The sequence below is a fragment of the Magnolia sinica genome, chromosome 2 (genome assembly GCF_029962835.1).
Source record: "Magnolia sinica isolate HGM2019 chromosome 2, MsV1, whole genome shotgun sequence".
In the NCBI taxonomy this organism is placed as follows: Eukaryota; Viridiplantae; Streptophyta; class Magnoliopsida; order Magnoliales; family Magnoliaceae; genus Magnolia; species Magnolia sinica.
The window spans coordinates 28,096,449-28,120,891 of record NC_080574.1 but is presented as its reverse complement, the minus strand read 5'-3'; the positions used below and the strand labels follow the sequence as shown (position 1 = coordinate 28,120,891).

Here is a 24,443-nt window from a genome sequence, read left to right as displayed (position 1 = left end):
CTATGATTGGTACTGTTCTTCTGGTGTACCATTTATGATATTTTATTTTTAGCTGATGCATTCGCAGGCCGAAATTCAGATTGCGATATCAGATGGAGAGATTTTGGCAGCATCATCCATCCATGCAGGGTTCAATCAGGATGATGGTACTTTCATGCAGATAGGCAGAATCTGCGGGGTGAGAAACATCCTTGATTTGACATTTTTCGTTGTTTGGATTGCAAAGGAAGCTGCGGATTTTGCAAAATATCATTTGCCTTATCCAGACTCATGGTTCTCTGGAGGAAGATTTGAGATAGCCGTTACCCTTGAATTTGGGAAAATGGAATCCATTTTCCAAAAATGTGGATGGAGAAACAAATCATTTCTTTATCTATGTCCGCCTCTTGGATTCTGCCTAAACATGAGTTCCATCTCATTATAGTTGACAGTAATTATGTACTAGAGATCTTGATCTCTAATGCATAATGGTTTCATGTTAACAGTAATTATGTATTAGAGATCAAGATTTTTAATTCATAATTACTGGTAACTAAAATGAGATGAACTCATTTTTAGGTGTCTACCAAACGGGGCCTTAATATCTATTAAAGGTAAGAGAGACGAACCATGCGTTGCAATTATCTCCTTGACAACAAGTGAAAGTAAACAAAGCAACCGATGCCCAGATGTTTTCAAGTTTCGCCATTTTTCCAACTAGGACATTGTTTGTAGGAGCAGCCTCATTACAGATAAAAATCACCCACGCCAGACAATGTCTTATTCTCAAAGATCACAATCACAGGTCTCAAAGTTGATGGATTGTGATCATTCGCCTGGCTCAAGAAGATCTGCATCATGAAGAGCTCAGGTCCTAATGCAGTCGTTGATAAAGAGGGTGGAAATTCCACTACAGATCCAAAATAGAGGAGATTGACAGGAAACAACAAAAGATAGCAGAAACTTTGTAAAAGTTCGTTCCATAGCACACCTTGGAACTATTTATTCAAAATCCAATTGCTTGATATCAAGTACCAGGCCTCCATTGAATTGAGGAAGCACCAAATTCCTCCCTCCACAGGGAATTAGAGTAATGTCATAACTAGAATTCTTAAGACCAGCTGGTTTGAAAGCAAAGATACAGTTTTTTTCCATGATGGAGAATAGTCCTCATGGCAGGAAGCGGTCAAAGGAAATCATGTCTGGATCGAAATCTGGTAAAGACTGAGTGAACTGAGATGGCCCACCAGAGTCTCTCTCAATGTCAAATGGGAAGCCCATTGGAGATGCATCGGGTTCTGGCTTCGGAATCAAGAGGTTGCCGGTCGGTTCTGAGGTCCTTTCTTGTTCCGTGCACTGCGGGCAGCTTGCTTCCATCTCTCGGTTGCTCTTCGGCTGCTGCTTGCTGCTGCCTCCTTTCTCCAAGTTGCTTTGCTCTCCACTGTTCAGTCCAACCTGATCAGTGGACAATGATGGCGGCTGCTGCTTGCTGCTGCCTCCTTTCTCCAAGTTGCTTTGCTTTCCACTGTTCAGTCCAACCTGATCAGTGGACAATGATGGCCTCGGCACCTTTTTGCCTCTAACAATCTACAAAAGAAATATTAACAGAATTCAATTTCATGTGAAAACTTCAACCCTTCATAAATTTACTGACCAAAATGAGAAAAGCATGCGTACTGAAATTTAAGCATCAGGTTATAGGAATTAAAGTGATTGCACTGTGCTCACTGCTATAACAAGTAAAAAAAAAAGGTCCATTCAAGAGGAATTTGTTTTTAGATTCCCATGTCAAAAGGAGGCTATTTGCAAATACCTAAATAAAAACATATGGTCTGCAAATAACCGCATTGTTAATTAACAATTATTGCAAATACCCACATTCTGTTAGCTTTTCATAATTATCAACTAAAACCCATAAAAGCAATGTTTCCATGCAAAGTTGTATCATCTTGTAAAAGATGAATCTAAACAAAAAGGTCAATAATGACCAAGTTACATTTTAGATTTCAAGGGCACATACTAATAACATAATCTTATTTCTTTTTGAATGAGCAAACAACCCACTTTGTTATGTTCTCCATGTTTGGAATGATAAGATACTCCTCTCTTTTTAGAAGGGGTTTTTGCAAATAACTACTAAATAATAGGGTATTTGCAAATACCTACATAAAAATAATATATTTGCAAATAACTACCTCGTTAATTCGTGGTTAATATAAATACTCACTTTCGAATTCCGATTGGATTCACTTTTGCTTGGCTCCATGGTAAAAGGGTACATTGTATTTGACGGTTCTTGAGTATACCAAATTCCATAACCACACCAGGCTATTGGACCATCTGGATCTTGTTTGTCGTTATTTTGTGTTTATGTGAACCGGTGATGAACTGGGATGGCTTGATCTTCACCACAGGTTATTTGTTGCATATTTTTTTGGTCCCATCTCCATACGGTAATTTGAATATTCATAAGGTATTCTAGGATCACATCAAGTCTCTAACTGAAAAGCTCATCTTGCTAGGATTGGATTGATTTCATTACATGTCAACTTGGACTCGTCCTTTTACTTGAGGACACAAGAGGTGGTCTTAGTTTTGATGTGAGGACTTTGAACACATCTAGAGATGCCACAATATGTGGTTGACATACAAATAGAATTGGGTATATGCATGGAGGTAAAGAAACCTCGTGATATAATAAAGAACTCATTGTTGCCACAGACTTATGATTGGTGGCTCAGGTATGATTATCAGGACTCCAAAAAGTTCATCTTTGTGGAACTACACCAATTTTTTTGAAATGGTTTAATCAATGTTTGTTGGATCTTTAGTTTTAATCTTTAGTTTTGTTTTATCGTTCTTGATGGAGAATTAATAGTCATGATCTACTAGTTGCCCACTAGTCATCCGCCATGGGATTAAGCTGAGACTGGGTGGCCACAACGATGGAGGGATATGGTCTGTTTGTGATGCAGGACATGAAAATTAAATATGATATGCGAGATTTCAGGCTTAACATCACGTTAGTTCAGAAACAATTACACAAATTCCATATCCCACATGAAAGTCTAAACATTCAATTAAGGGGAATCTATGCAGGTCCAGGCCTACACATGATAGGGCTGGATCAATAAAAATTATGAACCAAACGATACTCAAAGATAAGAAATAATCATCCACACATGCATATTAATCAGTCCCTAATCTAAAGGATTCAGAAATTCCAATTCGGGGAACCCTAGGGTAAGAAAAGGGGCATAATTGGTGATTTGAGTAATTTAGGGTTAGGTTTAAGAATTTTAGGTGAAAGCGGAGTGAAAGAAAGGAGAGAGACGAACCAGAGAAGTAGCTCACGTGTGGACAACAATAATGGCCTAGATGCATGTGCGTGTGATTCCGGCCGCACGTGTGTGGGGCCCATTATTTAGAAAAAGGCCACCTTGGCCCTGGTCGGCCAGGGAAGGACTCCAAAACCCCCATATCTCAGCTCGATCTGATGTACGGTTTGTGCGTGGTGCTCCACCGAAGTTTCAGCTCTCCTGTAGGGCCAAATTCTGAAATTCTGATGTGGGGAGGAGAATTACTGCAATAGATGATTGATTCAAAGTGTAGATGATGGGGTGAGATGAGGATGATAGAAGATGGGTAGTAGAGATGGTTATGGATAGGGCGAATCGGGATAGATGTGGTTTCGCACCACGGTAGTTAACCCTTCGATGAAGAGAGGGCTTCGCACTCAATTAGGCTTCACAACTCAGAGAGTAAGAAAATGTAGAATTTTTATTAATTTTCAATTTTATGAAAAAAGCTACAAGGGGTGCCTATTTATAAGAAAACCCTATACCCCAAAAACTCGCACCATGTGCGTAACCTATTACTTGGCGATGAAGTAAACTAAAATAAAAACCAAACAAAGAAATCTAAAGTGTTCATGATGTTCTAAATAATAACAATAAGCAAAACCTAAAATATGAAATCAATCTGACTAGTGGGCCACGATCATAATATCTCATGATGGGCTTTTCTTGACTAACGGGCCCACTCTTTTGAATCAAAACTTCGTCTTCTAGCTAGGAGGCCCTCCCTGGACGTCGTCATCGATCCAAATCGACGGTGGGGCCCTCCTCCTTCTGGCATACGAGCGTGGGGGGGTGGTGTGCGTGAACGTGTGGACGGCGTGCGCGGGATGTCCCCATCAGTTTGGTTGCATGGATAGATGTGGTATGCAAACTTTTGATGCCAAAGTGCATACCGAAGTGCAAGGGGTGGTAAAGTACTACCTTTTAATGGAGCGCCAAAACCCCTGTTGCTCTCAATTCAATCTGATTAGGCCACACGTTTGTGCGAGGGTCTAGATTTAGATTTTATGATGCGTGTGTGAGTAAGATGCGCGGTAGCGCGGGAGTGCCAAAGTCTACTCGACTAAGGGGTTGATTGAATTGTTGGTGTCCCCTTCATTAAGACAGACATGTTAGAGACTGTACATAAGATCCAGACTCCTCTCCACCACTGATATTGTGCTCCGTTTAGGTGATTTGTGGAAGGAAAGGAGGTTAATTCTTCCGAATGAGTTCTTTTTGCCTTGTGACAATAGACGTGAGTCTACATCCTTAAGGACTTTTTCTTTCAACGTGATTCACTACCATAGTTTAATAGTAAAAATAATAGAGAAATAAGATATAAGCTGAAAGCATTCTTCTATTAATGATTTTTTACAATATTGGTACTCACGATTGGCTTGAGGGACGATTATCCATTCGTTACCCAATCGGGACTGAGCTTCGTAGTGGGACATTGTGATGTGTGGGATGGACATCTGTTCGTCGCTCGATCAGAACCAGGCGTTGTGGCGAGACGATTGATGAAGGGCGGATCTTCGACAATCCGTTCGTTGCTCGATTGGAACCGGGTTTCGTGGCGAGATGGTTGGTGAGTTGATAGCATGTTCGTGGTCTTCATCGGAACCAAGTACATGGCAAGACGGTCATGAATTGACTATCCATTCGTCGTCTGGCACAAACCAGATTTCATGTCGAGATGGCCGGCAAAATCACCTAGCACATAGTAGAAAAGCCCCGCAGCTTTCCGTTTGAAACTAAGTATCTTCCTTGGGATCCAACGAGATGTCGTGGATGAAAGGTGGACAGATAAAATAAGGACTACAAACTAGGTGCCCATGCTACAAGCAACAATGGGGCTAAAAAAGAAGAAGAAGATAAACGTTCATGGTGGACGCGAAAATAAATAAGAGCTTGGTTGTAATGGCGTGACGCCTAAAGCTCTCCATGGACTGATGTTTACATAGGCTTCTAGGAGATGGTGGCCTTGCATAGTCTTCAGCATTGTGAAGGATCTGGATGTTCGGCTGTGCAAATCTCCTTGACGTAGTCTTTAGCATTGTGAAGGATCTGGACGTTCGGCTGTGCAAATCTCCTTGATTCTCCCATGTAAGTGTAGCCCATCGTGTGCGGCCATGTGTACAAGAGACTCCTGCATGCGTTGGCTGGAATCCTCGCGTCTATGGACTCCCGCATTGGAAAGTTGCTAGAGTCCTTACGTGACTTGGCTTTGGCATCCATAGAGAGTTGCATTTAGCAAAGCTCTAGCATTTAATGCTAAATAGAGATCTCCTTTGATGGGATTCTGGCATTCAATGTTGAGAGAGAGAGAGAGAGAGAGAGAGAGAGAGAGAGTCTTGCTTTTGCAGAGAATACTTTTTATAGAATTTTAGCATTTAATGCTCTTTCTCATGTGCACGTCTCTAACTCCTCTTGAAGCTGATCTACAACACACATGACATGGCTGCCACGTGGCATCTCCTGGGCCCGTTTGATATGGCCACGCCAGATCACGTGTAAACAATGATGGTGGGCGCGAGTAGGATTTTGCCCATCGTTTAGCATGTGATGCCGACATGTGGCAGCATCTCATTGGCCCACATAAGTGTGCCAAAAATGGGTATAAACAACCCCAACCCCTTTGCATATAAATTCTATTCTCAAGAGAGTAGATGCTCTAGCATAGAGTGAGTGGATGTTTAAGCCTCTTCCCCTCCCTCCATATGTTTCCTAAGGATAGAGAAAAAGGAAGAGAACAAAAGTGAAGAGAGAGAGAGAGAAGAGGATCTCCTTCCTCCAACATGTGTGGTCCATCCCTTAGGTTGATCCCGACCCACTGTTCCAGATCTTAGCCCTATAGTAAGTTTTAGATTTGATTGGTATCCTTTCTTCATTGACGATACATTGTTGAGAGATTTCTTTGGTTTGAAGAAAAACAACATTGACAATCTAAACCATCTGTTTTGTTCTAGAAATCTTGAAACGACATAATGGGTCTATCCTAATTCAGAGAAATAAAATTTAAAAATTATGCTTCCGCTTATGTCTTTCCAGAACTCCAGATTATATAGACATGTTAGAAATATAATGCAGTAAAGATTGCTAAAAGAACACAAAGGGATTGAAACTTTAAAAAGTAGTACATAGATATTATTGCACCCAGGAAAAGGTAATCAAATTACTTTGGTTATTTGGGAAATAGACAAATCAATGAATATCAAGAAAATCTCTGGAATGGATTCTGTTAGCAATTTCTTTTTCACCGGTCTGTTAGACTGATGGGAATCCTTCCCAAGGCACACACATGTAAGTATAGGACAAGCACTTACATATTTTCCAGAACCATATTCTTTATAAACAATGAAAAAATCGCCAGCTTGAAGCTCATGTGTCCTTATAAAATCTCCTGAAAGTTGAAAGCAAGAAGAAAACATAAATATGACTCAGCATCGACATGGTCAATACAAGTTCCCACTCAAAGATTTGGGAAAGAACTTGGATGCATTGAAGTTCATATACGTGCCTGTATTTTCCATGACATACATCCTGCTTTTATTGTTTGGCCAGAACCTGAAGATAATGAAAATAACAACTTAGAAAAATTCTTCTCGCTTTTCAATTATATGACTTGGTTTGAGTTGCATTTGTGATTGATTATATATCTGGAGAAGTTAGAATGAGATTTAATCTGTCAACTTCCTTCTGATGAAATGCCGAATTAACCTTCAATGCTGTAAAGACTCAGTTGTGAGCCTCAAATGAACTTGATCTCCAAATTAGTTGAGATTTTGAAAAGGAAAGTGCAATGACCGTTGCTGCATTTTTTGGTTGAATAAGCTGTATGAATGGACCCAACTTTTGGCCTTCCAAATCATTCACGTGGTGGAAAGATGTGTGATACACCAACAGATTCTCCCATTGGATAATTCTAACCATTCTTTTTGGTCCCCGTTAAATGTAGACCATCAGTTAGAATTGGCCTTTTTCTTTGGAGAGCTAGAATGAACCAATATGGGAGATATTGGAGTGTGGCCCATCCCATTATGGGACCCACCAATGGCTTCGAGTACCCAAGTAGGCCTTATCACAAATTTAAAAGATTGTTTCATTTGATCGAGTATCAAATAGCACCTCTTTTGAAAAACTCATGCCCAAGAATATTAGGCAATCAAATTCAACTTTGCGAATCAAAGCATTTATTAATGTAAGTACTAGAAAGATAAGTAGAGCAGCTTCGGGAAATTCAAAGAATGCTATTTTAGGGAGTAAGTATTCTAGAAATCATGAAATTCCAAATTCGAAGCTACATCCCAAGCAGAGGATTTATGCAATTGTAGACATGGCCTACATTCAAAATTCAAAGTCTCTGTAACCAGAAATGCTGAATTTGCATTATTCATCCAAAACATACCTATATTTGAATTCCCATATAAATGACGAAACCATATCCTCCATCATCAGAATAATTCCTTCTCTTTCAAATAAGGGAGGAAGATTTGCCTCACAATCCCTCTACAAAACCAGTTAGAAAACCGAAACTGATCAATTAGAAATCCATGAGCAATAGAGGTCTATAAATCATTGATGGTAAACATGATAGAAATTACTATAAATCCTCATGCACATAAGATTCTTTTAAGTACACGCATTGATGCTAGATCAAAATATCTTACTTTTGGAAGTATAATCCTCCCAAGGTTACCAACATCACTGTTCCGCAACTCTTTCTGCAACATCACCACCCATCCCTTCGGAGGCTCCTGATTGGATCACAATCACAACCACGTCACAAGTTGGTTATAAAACATGACAGAAATGGAATGTCAAATTATCTGAAACTACTACCCTTATCAAGAACTTGCCGACTCAGCCAGATAATGTAGTAAAAGAAAGAAAAACTACTTAAATTGTACTAAGGGTAAGAAACAATGCCATTGCCTAAAGAAAACTATACACAGATTTTTTATGAAATTTGTATCGTGGAGTCTATTTTAAAGATATCCCTTGACCACACTCATCATGAGGCAAATGCAATTTCCTTCAAGCTAGCTAAAAGGGGTGTGCATTGCCTTTCTGTATTTATAGGAAATTCTCTCTCCTTGAAATTCTATTTCCTTAAATTTTCGATAAAATTTTAGTTTCCTTCCAGGGGAAAAAAAAAACTGTATGCAGTTTGAATTTGCATGCAATTAAGATTGGGTCATGACCTTCCCCAGTCAAAATGCCAACTCGCTGTGAATTGGCTTGTCATCCTGCATGTGGTTGATTCAAGAGGGCCACCAGGTATCGTGTTTTGGCTCCCCGAATTGGTCATGTAATCCTATTGCTCAGTCCATATTAATAATAAATGTCATGCCGCCCGCTTGTGCACTGAACACTCGGGCTTGACTTGGCTTTGTTCTTAAACCACGTGTACCAAATGTGAAAACTACAATCATCATCACTTTCAATTTCATTGATTCTTTTCTTTCTACCACAAAAAAAAAAAAAAAAAAAAAAAAAGAAAAAAGAAAAAAAGGAGGATGGAACTCATTCAGCTAGATGAAAGATCATCGGTTGAACTTTCGAGTCTCGTAACATCTTTAGAAGTTGAGAAGGTTTGAAAAAAAAGACTTCATCTTATGATGGATGGTCGTTACTTATAGAGTCATACTAAGTAATGTTTCGATATCACATACCTTGTCGTTCTTACTCAAATTCTCTGTATTCAGATTTTCAGGATGGTGTACCGACGAAGAAGGAATAGATGGCTGTTTTAAACTTGGAACAGGTTCCAAAGCATTATGATCGCGGAACTGGAACCCTTGATTTGGAAGCCCAGTTGGGAAGCTGACATTCTTTCTCCCATCTGAAGCTACACACATGTTCAAGGTGCCCATGTTCTTCTGACGGACCACCTTTCGTTTGTGAATCGGAAATGTGGTACCCAGAGGCCTGCTGATCCTTACGTCCTGAGAAGCTGATGAAATGTTCATCTCTTGATTCTTAAACACCTCGAGCTTGCTTGGTTCTCTGATACGGTGATTCATGCATGAGTGCCGTCCAGAAACCGGAAAGATAGGATGTTGTTGGTGGAGTGCTGGTACAGATACAGAGCTAGACTGGAACACTGCACACTCGCAGAAGTTCAGTTATATGGGACTAGTGGCAGTTAAAGAGATGCATTTGTGCATGAATGTAGTGTTTTGACAAAGTGCAATCAGAAAAATGAGACAGATAGAGAATGCGATTGTCTGGATGCAATTACTTTTAAGTCGTACCTGAATCATGATAAAAGCTGCCTGTCATATAGGGAGATGGGATTTCTGCATATAGTGGAAGGCTTTCAGAATTGTATGGATTGCCGAGAAGTTCAAGCTTTCTCTTGAGGTTTGGTACTACAGAGCTTGGAAAACCCACATTGTCGTGTGAAGCACATGGAAATGAATATGGATTATTCATGGGCTCCGGTATCAGTGAACTACGCGCTGCAGGAAAAAGCGGGTTTAGCTCAGATCCTCCATGATAGAAAGATGGCTCCCGTAGAAAGCGGACTACAAAACAAGAGCATTGCATGGTTGGCATTTCTTCAAAGATAGCAAATGTATTTTATTTCTTTAAAGGTGAGAAGATACAGGATAAATGACATGACATTTTGACTACAGACTTCATGTTTTTTCTTGATAATTTAAGGCTCATGCATTATCAGAAACAAGATTCGAACAAACAGGAAAAAGAACGAGTTGAAAGATCAACGCAGGATTAGATGGGCTTGCTTGGATGCAATATTCAATGGGCATTGCAATTTTTTCATGTTGGGTTATGTCACTGCAATTTAAGGGCTACTTGTTATACGTACTCAGAAACATCACTAGCTTTATCATTCCCTGTTGATTAACTGGATATTCATGATTCAAGTCAGTTGGGCATCCAAACACAGTCCATGTTGTGGCGGTGGAGACGTTAGGAGTCTCCTAGAAAACTCTCTCTCTCTCTCTCTCTCTCTCTCTCTCTCTCTCTCTCTCTCTACTTCTTGCACGTGTATATGGTGGGTGAGGGCCTAGTTTCTCTAGGTTTTGCCACCGGCTCTCTCTTGTGGTGGTCCATATAAAGTGAAGGCCATAGTTAGATAGTTTTGTTCCATCAATTCATCTTCTAGGGTATTCCTTGGTGTGGAATTCATTGTACGGATAGGAGAGATGTAAGCCTTATATTTCTGTTTCTAGTGAACAGGAAAGCTTTGTGTTGCTGCCCGTGGAGTAGGCATATTGCCGAATCACGTAAATCTGTGTCTCTTTTCTCTTGTTTTGGTATTCCTTGGTGTAGAATACCAAGGAATTCCTTGTCTCTTGTTTGTAGATAATTTTTTTCCATTAATTCATCTATTGGGGTATTCTTTAGTGTGGAATTCATTGTACGGGTGAGAGAGAGGTAAGCCTTGTATTTCTATTTCTCTGTTTTTAGTGAAGAAGAAAGCTCTTTGTTGCTATCCTGTGGAGTAAGCATATTGCCGAATCACATAAATCCTTGTGCCTCTTGTCTCTTGTTTTGGTTTGACCTTTTTGGCTTTTGTTTCACTATTTTCTTTTATGTTTTGGCTTCGCCTACATTGATTACATGCGGACATTTTTCCACAACATTGGTATCAGAGCTAACGGTCGAGAAACCTTTTTAGCACAAGATCGGTGTAGGCATTTGTTTTGCAGTTGTGTTTCAGATGGCTGGATCGAATTCTACTAGATTTGAGGTGACGAAGTTTGATGGATTCAATTACGCATTTTGGAAACTCAAGATGAACATAGTGTTACAATTCAAGGATGTACAATTACAATTCAAGGAAAAGAAAAGAAGCTTGAAGAGATGAAAGACGAGGTATTTGAGGGGAAAAATCAATTAGCCATGGTGGACCTTCTTCTTGCACTGGACGATTCGATTTTATTCAACGTATTTGATTAAACTACTGCAAAAGGTTTGTGGGACAAATTTCGAAACCTATATGAAAGAAAATTGATGTTAAACAAGATTTTCCACCGACGGCAACTGTATAACTTGAAGATGAAGGAAGGGTCCTCTTTGCAAGAACACTTTAATGGGCATGATACCCTGATTAGTAGATTGGTGGCGGTCAATGTGAAGATTGACGATGAAGAAAAGGCCGCACTTCTACTCTGTTCAATGTCAAATTCATGGGATGGTTTGATTATGAATCTCAGCAACAGTCTAGATCTCACTATGGAGTTAGCCATGTCCACATTGCCTACTATGGTGGTTAGAGGAAGATCTACTGAGAAGGGTACTGGTGGGAGAGATCAATGAGATCCAAGTCGAAAGGGCATAAAAAAGGTTAAGTGTTGGAATCATGGCAAGAATGGCCACTTTAGTAAAAGATGTAGACTCAAGAAAATAAAAAAGGAAAATTACGAACCTGATTCGAATGATCAAGCATCAGATTCAAAGGGTTCCCAAGGAAATCTAGTATAGAAAGAGAATTCATCCGAGGATGGAGAAGTGTTGTCTGCAATGATTCCACGAGGGAATCTGAGCCATCAATGGATCTTAGATTCATGCACTTTGTTCCATAAGACTTCACACAAAGATTGTTTCTACACATATCAGTCATGTGATGGAGGCAAAATTAATATGGGTGATGATAACACAAATAAAATTGTGGGGGAGTTAGCCGTGTCCACATTGCCTACCGAAGAGTCTCGCAGAAAAACACATGGACAATCTATTGGTGATGCTATGGTGGTCAGAGGAAGATTTACCGAGAAGGGTACCGGTGGGAGAGATCAATGATATCCAAGTCGAAATGGCATAAAATAGGTAAGTGTTGGAATCATGGCAAGAATGACCACTTCAATAAAAGATGTAGACTGAAGAAAGTAAAAAAAGGAAAATTACAAACCTGATTCGAATGATCAAGCATCAGATTCAAAGGGTTCCCAAGGAAATCTAGTATAGAAAGAGAATTCATCCAAGTATGGAGAAGTGTTGTCTGCAGTGATTCTACGAGAGAATCTGAGCCATCAATGGATCTTAAATTCAGGCACTTTGTTCCATAGGACTCCACACAAAGATTGTTTCTACATGTATCAATCATCAGATTCAAAGGATGACATAAAACAGGTAAGTGTTGGAATCATGGCAAGAATGACCACTTCAATAAAAGATGTAGACTGAAGAAAGTAAAAAATGGAAAATTACAAACCTGATTCGAATGATCAAGCATCAAATTCAAAGGGCTCCCAAGGAAATCTAGTATAGAAAGAAAATTCATCCAAGTATGGAGAAGTGTTGTCTGCAGTGATTCTACGAGAGAATCTGAGCCATCAATGGATCTTAATTCAGGCACTTTGTTCCATAGGACTCTACACAAAGATTGTTTCTATACATATCAGTCATGTGATGGAGGCACAATTAATATGGGTGATGATAACATAAGTAAAATTGTGGGGATTGAGATGTCAGAATTACTATGTTTGATGGTATCACACGTACAATTTCTATAGTGTGGCATGTACCGAACCTGCAGAAGAGTCTTGTCGTTGGGAAAGTTTGATGGAGATATTATAAATTTTCTGATAAAAAGAGTCGATTGAAGATTGTTAAATGGGTGATGGTGGCGGTGAAATGAGAGTTAATGGGCGATTTATATCATTTGATTGGAGATACCATAGTTGGCAATGCTATTGTTGTCAATACCATGACAAACTCTGCTATAATTTGGCATAAGTAGTTGGGCGACATGAGCAAGCAAGTACTAAAGACACTTTTTGATCGAAATTTACTTCCTGGTTTAAAGTCTATTAATTTAGATTTTTGTGAGGATTGATTATTTGAAAAGTTCCATAAAACTCGTTTTCCCTCATCCATTATCAAAAGTAAGGATGTTTTAAATTTAATTCATTCAGATACTTGGGAGGCTCCAGTCGAATCCTCGATAGGTTTAAAGTACTTTGTTTCCTTAATTGACGACTTCACCAGAAAGGTATGGGTTTGTATGTTGGAAAGAAAAAAGTGATGCTTTTACTTTTTTTATATACCAAATTTAAAGTATTGGTTGAAAATCAAAAGGAAAAGAAAATTAAGTATATGAGAATTGATAATGGAGGAGAATACACCTTGAAAGAATTTAAGGATTTTTGTAGTGAGCATGGAATTGAGAAGCATTACACGGTCCCTGGTCTCTACAGTAGAACGGAGTTGTAGAATGTATGAACTGTACGCTTATGGATTATGTGAGGAGCATGCTGAGTTCTGCTAGGCTCAAGTAGTGATTTTGGACGGAAGCAGTTCATACAGCTTGTTATTTGGTAGATAGTTCATCAACAAATGCATTAAATTGCAAGATTCCTAAAGAGGTATGGTTTGAAAAACCTGTTAATTATTCCTCCATACTTTTAGTTATGTTGCTTATGCGTGGATTCTCAAAGAGTACAAGACTAAGCTGGACGCGAGGTCCAGAAAGTGTACTTTTCTTGGCTATTTAGATGGAACAAAGTGGTATAGATTGTGGGACCTTACTGCCCACAAGTTAGTGATTAGTTGAGATGTAGTTTTTAATGAAGAAATTTATATGACTCAATCCAAAGGTTTTATTCAAGAAAATAAGAAAAATCTAGTTTGTTGGCTGAACATATTGATTTATGGTTTAAAGTAGGCGTTAAGGTATTAGTACAAATAGTTTGATTCCTTTGTGGCCTGGGATTTCGGAGATGTGAGGCAGACAATTGTGCTTATGTTCGTAGATATGGTAATTGTGGCTTTATTATCTTATTATTGTATGTTGATGACATGCAGGTTGTAAGTAATAATAAAAATACTATTGCAACACTAAAAGCTCATTTGGCTAAGGAAATTAATATGAAAGATTTTGGTGCCGCTAATTAGATTCTCGGGATGAATGTACTTAGAGACAAAAAGAACATGAAAGTCTGGACAAACTAGAAGGGTTATGTGGAAAGAGTTTTGCGTTGTTTCAACATGCAGAATTCTAACTTAGTCAATACTTCATTCCCCCTTAGTTGCAAGCTGTCTTCGTATCAGTGTCCTAGCACATAATTGGAAAAGGTAGCTATGTCTCAAGTACCATATTCATCGGCAATAGGGAGCCTTATGTTTGTCATGGTGTGCATCAGACCAAACATTGAGCAAGCAATGGTAGCAGTCATTAAATACATGGCGAACCCCGCGAGAGTTCATTAGACAGTTGTGAAGTGGATCCTTCATTACTTGAAGGGTACTTCCGAGGGGGCTATTTGTTATAGCGGCCAAAATTTAGAGTGGGTTGGGTTTGTGGAAGCAGATTATACTGAAGATCATGGTAAAAGAAGATCTAATACATGTTATATTTTCTATTTGGCCAACGGTGTGGTTAGTTGGATGTTAAGACTCAAGTTAGTGATGGCCTTGTCTACTACAGAGACAAAGTACATGTCGGCTACACAAGCATGCAAGGAACCTATTTGGTTGAAGAGGTTGTGAGAAGAATTGAAATTCAAGGAGAAAATGGTGGTGATTCATTGTGACAGCCAGAGCGCATTTCACTTAGTTAAAAATTTGGTATTTCATACTTGGACCGTGCACATCAATGTTCAATATTACTTTGTTCATGACATGGTGGAAGAAGGTCATATCTCATTATAGAAGATTCACACCGATAACAACATATAAGATATGTTGACAAAGCCTATTGCAAGGGAGAAGTTTGTTTGGTGCATGGCTTCTCTTGGGCTTGTTGTTACTTAACGATTGATGACGTTTGGGCAACTGTTATTTGGAGTGTTTTTCGCATTTTTAGAGAAACTAATCTTCAAGTGGGAAAATGTTGTGTCAGTGGAGATGTGAGGGGTCTCCTAGTGAGAGACAAACTCTCTCTCTCTCTCTCTCTCTCTCTCTCTCTGTCTTCTTCTCTTTCTCTACTTCTTGGATGTGCGAATAGTGGGTGAAGGCCTAGTTTCTCTAGGTTTTGCCACCAGCTCTCTCTTGTGGTGGTCCATATAAAGTGGGGGCCATAGTTAGATACTTTTGTTCCATTAATTCATCTTTTGGGGCATTCCTTGGTATGGAATTCATTTTATGGATGGGTGAAGGCATAGTTCCTCTAGGTTTTGCCACCGGCTTTCTCTTGTGATGGTCCATATAAAGTAGGGGCAATAGTTAGTTTTGTTCCATTAATTCATCTTTTGGGGTATTCCTTGGTATACAATTCATTTTATAGATAGGAGAGAGGTAAGCCTTGTATTTTTTTTAAATCTTGTTTCTAGTAAAGAAGAAACTCTATGTTGTTGTATATTGCTGAATCACATAAATCGTTGTGCCTCTTGTATCTTGTTTTGGTTTGATCCCTTTGGATTTGCCTACATTGATCACATGCAGGCATTTTTCCGCAACAGTCCATACATGCATTCCATTTTCTAACTACTGCAAAAGAAGCCAAGGCAATCCTATCAAGTATATAAAACATAAAAACAATAATGAACAGGCACTCCAAAGAGAAAAACTGTCCGATACAAATACAAAGATCATTGAAACAGAGGCATCAAACGATAAACAAAATCAACAGATACAATAAGAAGATGATCGAATGACCAATCAAAATGAATTGTGAATATTCAATTTAATCCATAGGAAATGACAGTAAATAGCAGTTAAATATCGATGTCCCAGCTTGAAAGGAAATGACAGTAAATGGCAGTTAAATATCGATGTCCCAACTTGAAAGGAACACAAATGCAATTTGGAGCATGGCCCTTCAATACTAATTCGAAGGAAAATGCAATTTAGTTATTTCCTGCATCCAAACGCTCCCTGAACATGCACATTTAGACAAACAAAATGGAGAATATCAAAGTTCCTTGAGTTGTGTCTGAAATAAACATGTGCAATACGGGCAATTGTAACTAAATCCAAAAAGATTACAGAATAAAATATAGCTGTCATACAATGCTCAACCCAACAAATGCTTGATCCAACGGTGTATATTTCATGTTCTCTAGCATACAAAATTTAGGGGTGCCTGACTGGGCCTGGGCCTTCCTTATTTCAGAGCAGCCCAAACCTGCCCAATCACATCATGGGCTTTTCATATCCAAGCCCAAATCCAAATTAAAATTCATTAGCATGCATATTCAAAAACTAGTCTAGTTTCTCATACTTGCTCCAATGCAATGGGCCCTTTAATTTGGACGGTGTAGATCAGAGATTTTACAACTGGGCCTCACTGTAAAGTCCAATCCAACCTATCATGTTAGTTGGCTTTTTATTTAAGCCCAAAAATTGGCCCAGCCCTACGAGGGGTGGACTTAAAACTCACGTAAGCTCCCTTCTCTCTTACAAAAGCAATAGAGAACTCGGATTTTGAAAGGTACTACCACATAATGGTACGGTGGCTGGTTTTCACCTTAGGATTGCATCGTTAAGAGTGATATGAACCGTTCATATTCTCTTTACTACAGTATAAAAATATGTTCTTATAATAATGCTTCATTGATGATCTTGACCTTTGAATCCTGGATTTAAACATGAGCCATTAAATATTCATCTTCATACACAATCATCCGTTCAAGCTTCATATGATGATGACTCGGGTGGCGTAGAGTATAGAATATGATCGGTTCAGATCATCATTTAAGATGCAGTTGAGGGTGGATGGGATGGCAAATAAACATTCCGATGGAATCCATGAAGTTTTTAATGGTAGGGATTCAATCTGTGGTGTGGTTCACCTAAGATTTGCGTCAGCTTCATTTTTTTAATAATGCACTAAAATGATCTTTCAAAATGGTTGGACGGTGTGGATTTAAGGCACATACATCACCGTGAGTCCCACAGTCAGGGGTCCCACCCACCTCGGTGGATCCGGGGTACCTAATCCGCTCCCGGAAACCTGCCACCGTACCAGGAAAAAATTAGCACGTAGACGCTTACTTTTTATGCGTTTTTTTTTTAAATTTTTTTGTTCTGAACGGACGAAAACTCGTGTTATGAAAGTAAAGTTTTCCAGGTAGGAGAGTTTTGGACAAAAAATCTTAGTTTCGAGGTTAAAGCACCTGAATAGGTAGGAGTATTTTCGCCTTTATTGGATTATCCGTATGGATAAAAGTCTAAATTGGTAAGTAAGTATGGTTAGGGCATGGGAAAAGAAAAGTCGACGGAAGGTCGCATCTATATTAAAAAATTACCTTACGGTGGCGCTGTATACGATCAAATCACTAGAGAAGCGATCATCTGGACCTTGTGGTGCGGCACCAGTTTTCCTGCTAGGATGCCAATCATGAAGGGCATCTGTACCAGGAAACTTAGGCCCCACCATGAGGATATTTATTGCTAACAACGAGGCTGATCCACTCGTTGTGGGCCACACCTGACTTTTGAGCCAGACCGTCGGTTGTCCGTTTTTACCAACGCAGTGGTCCATTGGATGAGTGGACGGGCCTTATTTATTCTTCTATTTTTTGCCTTCTGATTTTCATGGTCGGCCACCGTTTTAGTGGTAGGTGGCATGTCAGCAGAAAAGATGTTCGGAACCACACATTGTGGTACCATTACCTGCATGGATAATGTTACCATCGTGCGCCATTTTTCAATGATCGAAACCGTTGATATGATGAATCTCAAGGTGGATGGTATACTCGGAAAGGGTCAGATTGGAGTATTTCAACTATTTGATCACTTGTAATCTTTTCCTTTAATATTGACCGTCTACTTTAAGTGTTGTTTTGTGAGCCGCCGTTTGGATTTCCATTCTTAAATATCTTTTCAGAAATCATCAATTCCGTAGCAATTCAGATCATATAAACGGTTTGGATCGCTCGAGCATGACTCCACATCCAACTGCTACAGCCGCGATGTAGACAAATAGCCATGTCTCGGTATGTATTGTGGCAAACCTCCTAAGAGCTCTAATTTCATGGGGTATGGCCTGTCCGAGTTTTGGATGAGTTTTGTATATATACTTCACCCTTGTACCACCTTATTAACGAGTTTGATGAAAGACGCACACCATTGTGACCACACAAACAAAATTAAGGTTAGCATCCTATCCCATTAGTTCCCTGTGGTGTGGCCCATTTGAGTTGTGGATCTGGCTGATTTTGTAGTCTATGGCTTAGAATGGAGGATAGAACCTCACCGGCCGATTAGATGTTACATATACAACATTGTGGGACCCACAGAGGTTGGGAGTTTTATGCACCGAATAAAACAGGACTAGATCACGTAGTGTAAGCCCACACAACCGACGTCCGACCTCGGTACTGTGTGCTTCTATAAAAGCTCCGTTGGTTAACCATGATGTATGTTTTTTATCCAGCGTGTTCATTAAGCTTATTTTAGGAAATGAGCACAAAAATGAGTCAAATCCAAATTTCAGATGGACTACACCGTAATTAAGAAACAGTGAAGATTTAACGTCCACCGTTAAAAATTCATAAGGCCCACTGTAACATTTATTTGATATCCAACTTGCTGATTTAGGTCATATAAAACTGTATAAAGGTAAAACACAAATACCATATTGATGCAAAACTTTGGTAGCCTACATGGAGTTTTTATCAGTGGGTGTTCAATCACCTTTCCTACTGTGTGGTCTACTTGAGATTTCGATTTGGGACGCGGATTGCGTCCTACCCCCGCCCGGACGTAATCCGTCTTGGCAGGGCTCTGTGGGGATCACTGTAATGTAATTGTTTTATCCAAGCCGTTCAAAGCTTTTGTAGGATTATTTTAAGATATCTTTCAAAAAATGAAGTAGGTCCAAGGCTTGAGGGGACCACAAAGTGGGTATAGAACATCCACCATTAAAAACTTCCTGGGAGGTGGAGAAGTTTTACATGACCTTATGATTAGGTTGGATGGTAAAAACACATCACGTTGGCCCTTAGAAAGGTTTCAACGGTGGGTGCCATTATCAGTGCAGCTTTCTTTGGTGTGGTCCACTGGAGCTGTGGACCTGCCTCATTTTTATGGTCATATCTTAAAATAATCCTAGAAAAGCGTTGAAAGGCTTGGATAAAACAGTTAAATCACAGTGGTCCCTACAGAGCCCTGCCTGGACGGATTACGTCCGGGCGGGGTAGGACGCAATCCGCGTCCTTAGATCTGCCTCAGGCAAGTGTCTAAAATGAATAAGGCGTGTAACGGGAGCGGATTAGCTATTACCTTAGTGGGTGTTAAATGAAGTATATATCAACGCTGTCCATCTGTTATTTCAACTCATTCTAGGATGTGGTCCTAAAATTTAAGTAGATCCAATTCTCAAGTGGACCATATTACATAAAACAGTGTTGATTCAACGCTCACCATTAAAACTTCCCAGAGCCTACTGTAAGAAATCTGTAATGTTTATTTTCCATCAAACCTGTTTATAAGGTCAAACAGACCTGGATGAAGTGAATATACAAATATTAGCTTAATCCAAAATTTATAGGGCCTACAAAAAGCTTTTAATGGTTATTCACCACTTTTTACAGTAGTGTGGTCTAGAAGAAATTTTAATATATTAATTTTTTTAAATAAAGTTATATAATAAGCTGATAAAACAGATGGGCGGAGTGGATATACAATACATTCATCAAGATGGCCCCACACGGTAAGAGTAACACCCAAAAGTGTTAGCGGGGAACAGCTAATCCGCTCCCGCGTGAAACAGGTGTTGCAGAAGATTCCGGTCCCACAAAAACTAGCCTTGCTGGCGGCGGACAGGGAATATGATTACGTCAGCAAGGAGTCTCGCATGCAAATCCGAAGGTGTTCGGGCACGCGTGAAGAAAACAGATATTCCAGACCAAGGAGACTCAGTGATTGAGTCGCTGGTGAGACTCGATGCCAAAACCAAACAAAGATACGACTCAGAGATCCCAGACAATAAATCATCTACAGCTCCACCTGAAGATTAACTGGCGCAAAAATCAGGCTGGCCCACTCCCTTCAGGTAGGCCATGCCATAGAAATCAATGGATGGATATGTTCTGACCCAAGGTGCAACTGTGGCCCACCTAACAAGTAAATCCACCTCATTTTAGAGGTAAGTATTCTTTGTTACCTGGCCCACCTTTGCACGGGTCAGATATCCTGCACCCGTGAAAGGTGAGGTGTCTGCTAAGTTGGCATGGAGCCGGTTGTAGGTGATCAGCTTCCAAACAATTAAAATGGCAGACAAACCTAGCCATAAAAATGAAAAATGCAATGAACCCATCAAAACAAAATGCAATCAGTTCGAGCCAAGTTCAGTCCAGTGCAATCAAATCCATACCTAACCGAGCTGCAAGATACCTAAATGCACCATATTGTACTGGGAATGTCTCGGCATGAATTACATCTTGCCATGTATCAGCACTATAGTTGGAATTAGTTTGCATTATTAATGCATTCCTTCTCATACCAAGGTCAATAATATCAGAATATAACTTATGGAATGTACTGTAATACATTCATACAGCAATGTCATACATTAAAAAAATGAAATGCAATGGATTCAGATAAAAAATATGGAAATACAAGCACTATAAAAAACAAGTTTCGAAATATTTACTTAACCACGATTTGCTGCCCCAATACCATACAATACATATTTGATACAATGTATTTGTATCTAAGTATAGATATGATAAAGATACAAACAATCGCCCATGCAAATGATTATATTGTATTGTCCAATGAATTTATTCAGTGTAAACATGTCATATAACACATAAAATTGTGGTAAAATGCGGTGCATTATGATTTCTTATATTGTTAAAAAGAAAAAAAGAACGAGTTTTAAAATACCGCCCATGCATATCATATAAACATATATCACAATGCATAATGATTTTTTAAAGTATTGTACAATGAATTTGTTTTAGTTACACTCATGATACAGCGCATGCATTTATCGGCTTCCACTCGTGATACAATACAATCCATCCTGATATTTTGAATACTAAAAATGAACAAGTTTCCAAATAATGTCCACATTTGTCGGTTAAACATACTCTTCACATGTATTCTATTGAATTATACAAGGATTTTACTTTAGAATATATGAATTTATTGGGTTATGTCATGATACCATAGGTTGCATTCCAATATTTTGAACACTTAAAATGAGAATATCAAAATATCATCCACATGTTTTTTTTATGATACCTCCACATGTATTGTGTAGGCATGCATTGTGATACATTCCCAATACAATTCAATATATTTTGATTCACTGTGAGAATGTTTTTTAAAGGGTTTCTTCTTCTTCTTCTTCTTTTTTTGGGTGTGTGTGTGTGCATATCCCACCTTACTTTTCCATGTACTGCAAAATCCTCATGCATGCGATATTGTAATATCCCCAAAACACAAAACCCATTAACCCCATGCCCTAAACCTCAGCTCTTCCGCGTCCTATTATTCTTCTTCATGCCAGGGGTGAAACCCCAGTACCCGTTAACCGTAAAATACACTAAGAGACTGTTTGTTTTTTCCTTTACAATGATAAAATATAAATAAGTAATCATTATTAACATCTGTAATTCACTTCAGCACCTCCACTTGATGTTGACAGCTATATCTGTTTGGAATGATTTGACGCTAAAACCTTAAATTAAAGGATAGCAATAAATCTATGAGGCTCACTGTTATGTATGTCTAATCCATGCCATCCATTCATATTTTATAAGGCATGAGCCCAAAAATGAGGCAAATACAAAGCTCAAGTGGATTGCACCTATTAGGGGGAATTAGATGGTCTACTGGGGGCACATAAGTTTTGGATCAATCTATATTTGTGTTCACCCTTCATCCATTTGTTTGTTTGACCTTAAGAACTGGTTGGATGATAGATAGACATCCATATGGGGCCAGGTTCATTTCAATTTTCAACAGTGGACATCATTGTCTTTCCTTTTTCCTATGGTGTGGTCCACTTAAGCTTTGGATCTATCTCTGTTTTCAGTTCATACTCTAAAATGAGCAAATAAAATGAATGGATAGCATGGATCGGACACATGCATAATGATGGGGCTCCACAAATTTTACAAGTGCATTCCTCATCCGATTTCGATGTATTTAGATTATAGTTTCTGAGGCATAGTTAACCGGTCACTAATATTAATTACTCATTTGCAATGCTTTCCAGTATAAATTGAAAAACAAATAGGCCCTATACCCCTAAACATATTACCCCCAGTACCATGTGTTAAAGCTTAGGATACATATGTACAACTATGCATACTATAGACAATTATAATGAAAGGTTCATGAGCCTCACTTCTCCTTACAAAATGAATGAAGGGAAGAGATGGTGGAAGAGAGAGATGAAGATAATGAGGGGAGATCAAATGGAAGGGGAGGTCAATAGAAGTGGGGTAGAACAATCACCTACCCCCACATTCTATGGGGTAAAATAATAATTATCTCTTTAAACGAATCAGAGTTAACTCAAAACTAAAGGAATGTGTGGGGATTTTTTCAGTATATGGAAAAGTTAATTAGGGGATATGTGCAAGAAACTCTTTTTTTTTTCAGTATTGGTTTGATTCGTGATACATTTAGATGCACTGGAATATTGTTGATCAACATTTGTAGGAGTTACAATTGTGATACAATACATGAATTTATTGATTCCATTCACGAATACAATAAGATATATTCTGATATTTTGAACATTTAAAAAAAAAAAAAAAAAACAAGTTTCAAAATATCATGCACATATATCACTTAAAAAACCATCCATATGTATCATATAGACCTATCTCGATACACTCTGAATACAATACAATACATTTCGGTATTTGAATGTTTTTATTGCATTGTCCAGTGAATTTATTGGGTTAAACATGCTATCAAATACAATTCATTGGAACAGTCGAACCATGATAAAAACACTGTTTAAAACTCAAAGGCGCAGCAAATGTTTCCGCTGTAAATTCATTGTTGGCATTAATTAGAAAATGTAAATACCTCCATTTGCACATAGTATTCAAACATATCGTTTGCATCGCCCGCATCACTGTATGCGGATGGTATTGATTCATTCGTTTGTATGGTTATATATTTGGATTTGATGGCATGGAAGGTATTGGAGGCACATTCGGTGCACTTGGAACTAATCTTCTATTTGATTTAAAATTTTTTTTTTTTTTTTAAATTTTTTGGTCCTGTTTTATAATCCTCATTCCTTTAGTAACTAATGAAATAACCCATATATGTGTTAAATTAGGTTTTAATCATCCCAATTTTCAGAATCTTTAAAATTATATCCATATTTATTTGGACTTTAAAAATAAGATTAATTACTAATGAAAGTCACAAAGCTAGCAAGAAATGAAATGAAATAAATGGCATTCACAGAGTAGGAAACCAGAATCAAACTCGAACATTAAAATGAAATAGAGATACTCAAAACGCGAGTCAACCCAGCTGAGCAAGAACCGAGTCACTGAGTCAAAAGAATCAAACCTGGCTGCGATTGGAACGCTATTGGTGCTGGCATAGTGAACCTGCGATTGACATGGAAGACCTGCTCGACATCGATCGTCTCTCCCATGCCGACCTTCACACTCTGTGTGATATTCACGGCCGTTGCCGAGGAGGCCGCCGCGAAATTTGGCAATGGAATCAGGCCTCCGTTGATGCTGCCAGCGACAGGTCCGAACTGATGCTCACCCACCGTCCAATCTCCAATTCCAACCAACCCAACTCTCTCCCCGGAAAAATCGAAGGTGGTACGCGGCATCATTGAAAGAACTGAAGAAGATGAGGTGGCGAAAGAAAGAGAAGAGAAGGAAGATGAAGAAGAAGAGAAGGAAGATAGAGATGAGGAGCTTTTGAGCTTAGCTTCATCTCCTCCAGTCTGCATCCTGCTCATTACAGAGAGAGAGAGAGAGAGAGAGAGAGAGAGAGAGAGAGAGAGAGAGAGAGAGAGAGAGAGAGAGAGAGAGGTTATATTGTGAGGATGGGTGTTCTAAATATAGAAGAGAGGTAAATATAGGGGTTTTGGAGGTTGGAAGCATAGGATTCCAGTGAGAGAGAGAGAGAGATAGAGATGTTGGATTCTTCCGATATAATTGGGGGGAGAGAGGTATGAAAATATCGGTGTCGGAAAAGGGTGGAGAGGTTGGAAAGCAAGATATCGGATATCGGCAACGAGAGGAAGATGTGGGAACGAAACGC

At 39.0% G+C, this 24,443-nt stretch overlaps 1 protein-coding gene across 1 annotated transcript; it reads right to left on the bottom strand.

Annotated features, from left to right (window-relative positions):
• Positions 1-101: 101 nt before the first annotated feature.
• Positions 102-24,223, bottom strand: LOC131224673 (uncharacterized). The gene is made up of 8 exons (XM_058219957.1): positions 23,730-24,223; positions 9,578-9,850; positions 8,996-9,426; positions 7,991-8,077; positions 7,729-7,829; positions 6,841-6,887; positions 6,647-6,723; positions 102-1,566 (listed from the first exon to the last, which is right to left on the bottom strand). Exons 1-8 carry the CDS (start codon positions 24,136-24,138, stop codon positions 1,150-1,152), a joined length of 1,842 nt encoding a protein of 613 aa, XP_058075940.1. The 5' UTR covers positions 24,139-24,223; the 3' UTR covers positions 102-1,149.
• Positions 24,224-24,443: the final 220 nt, after the last annotated feature.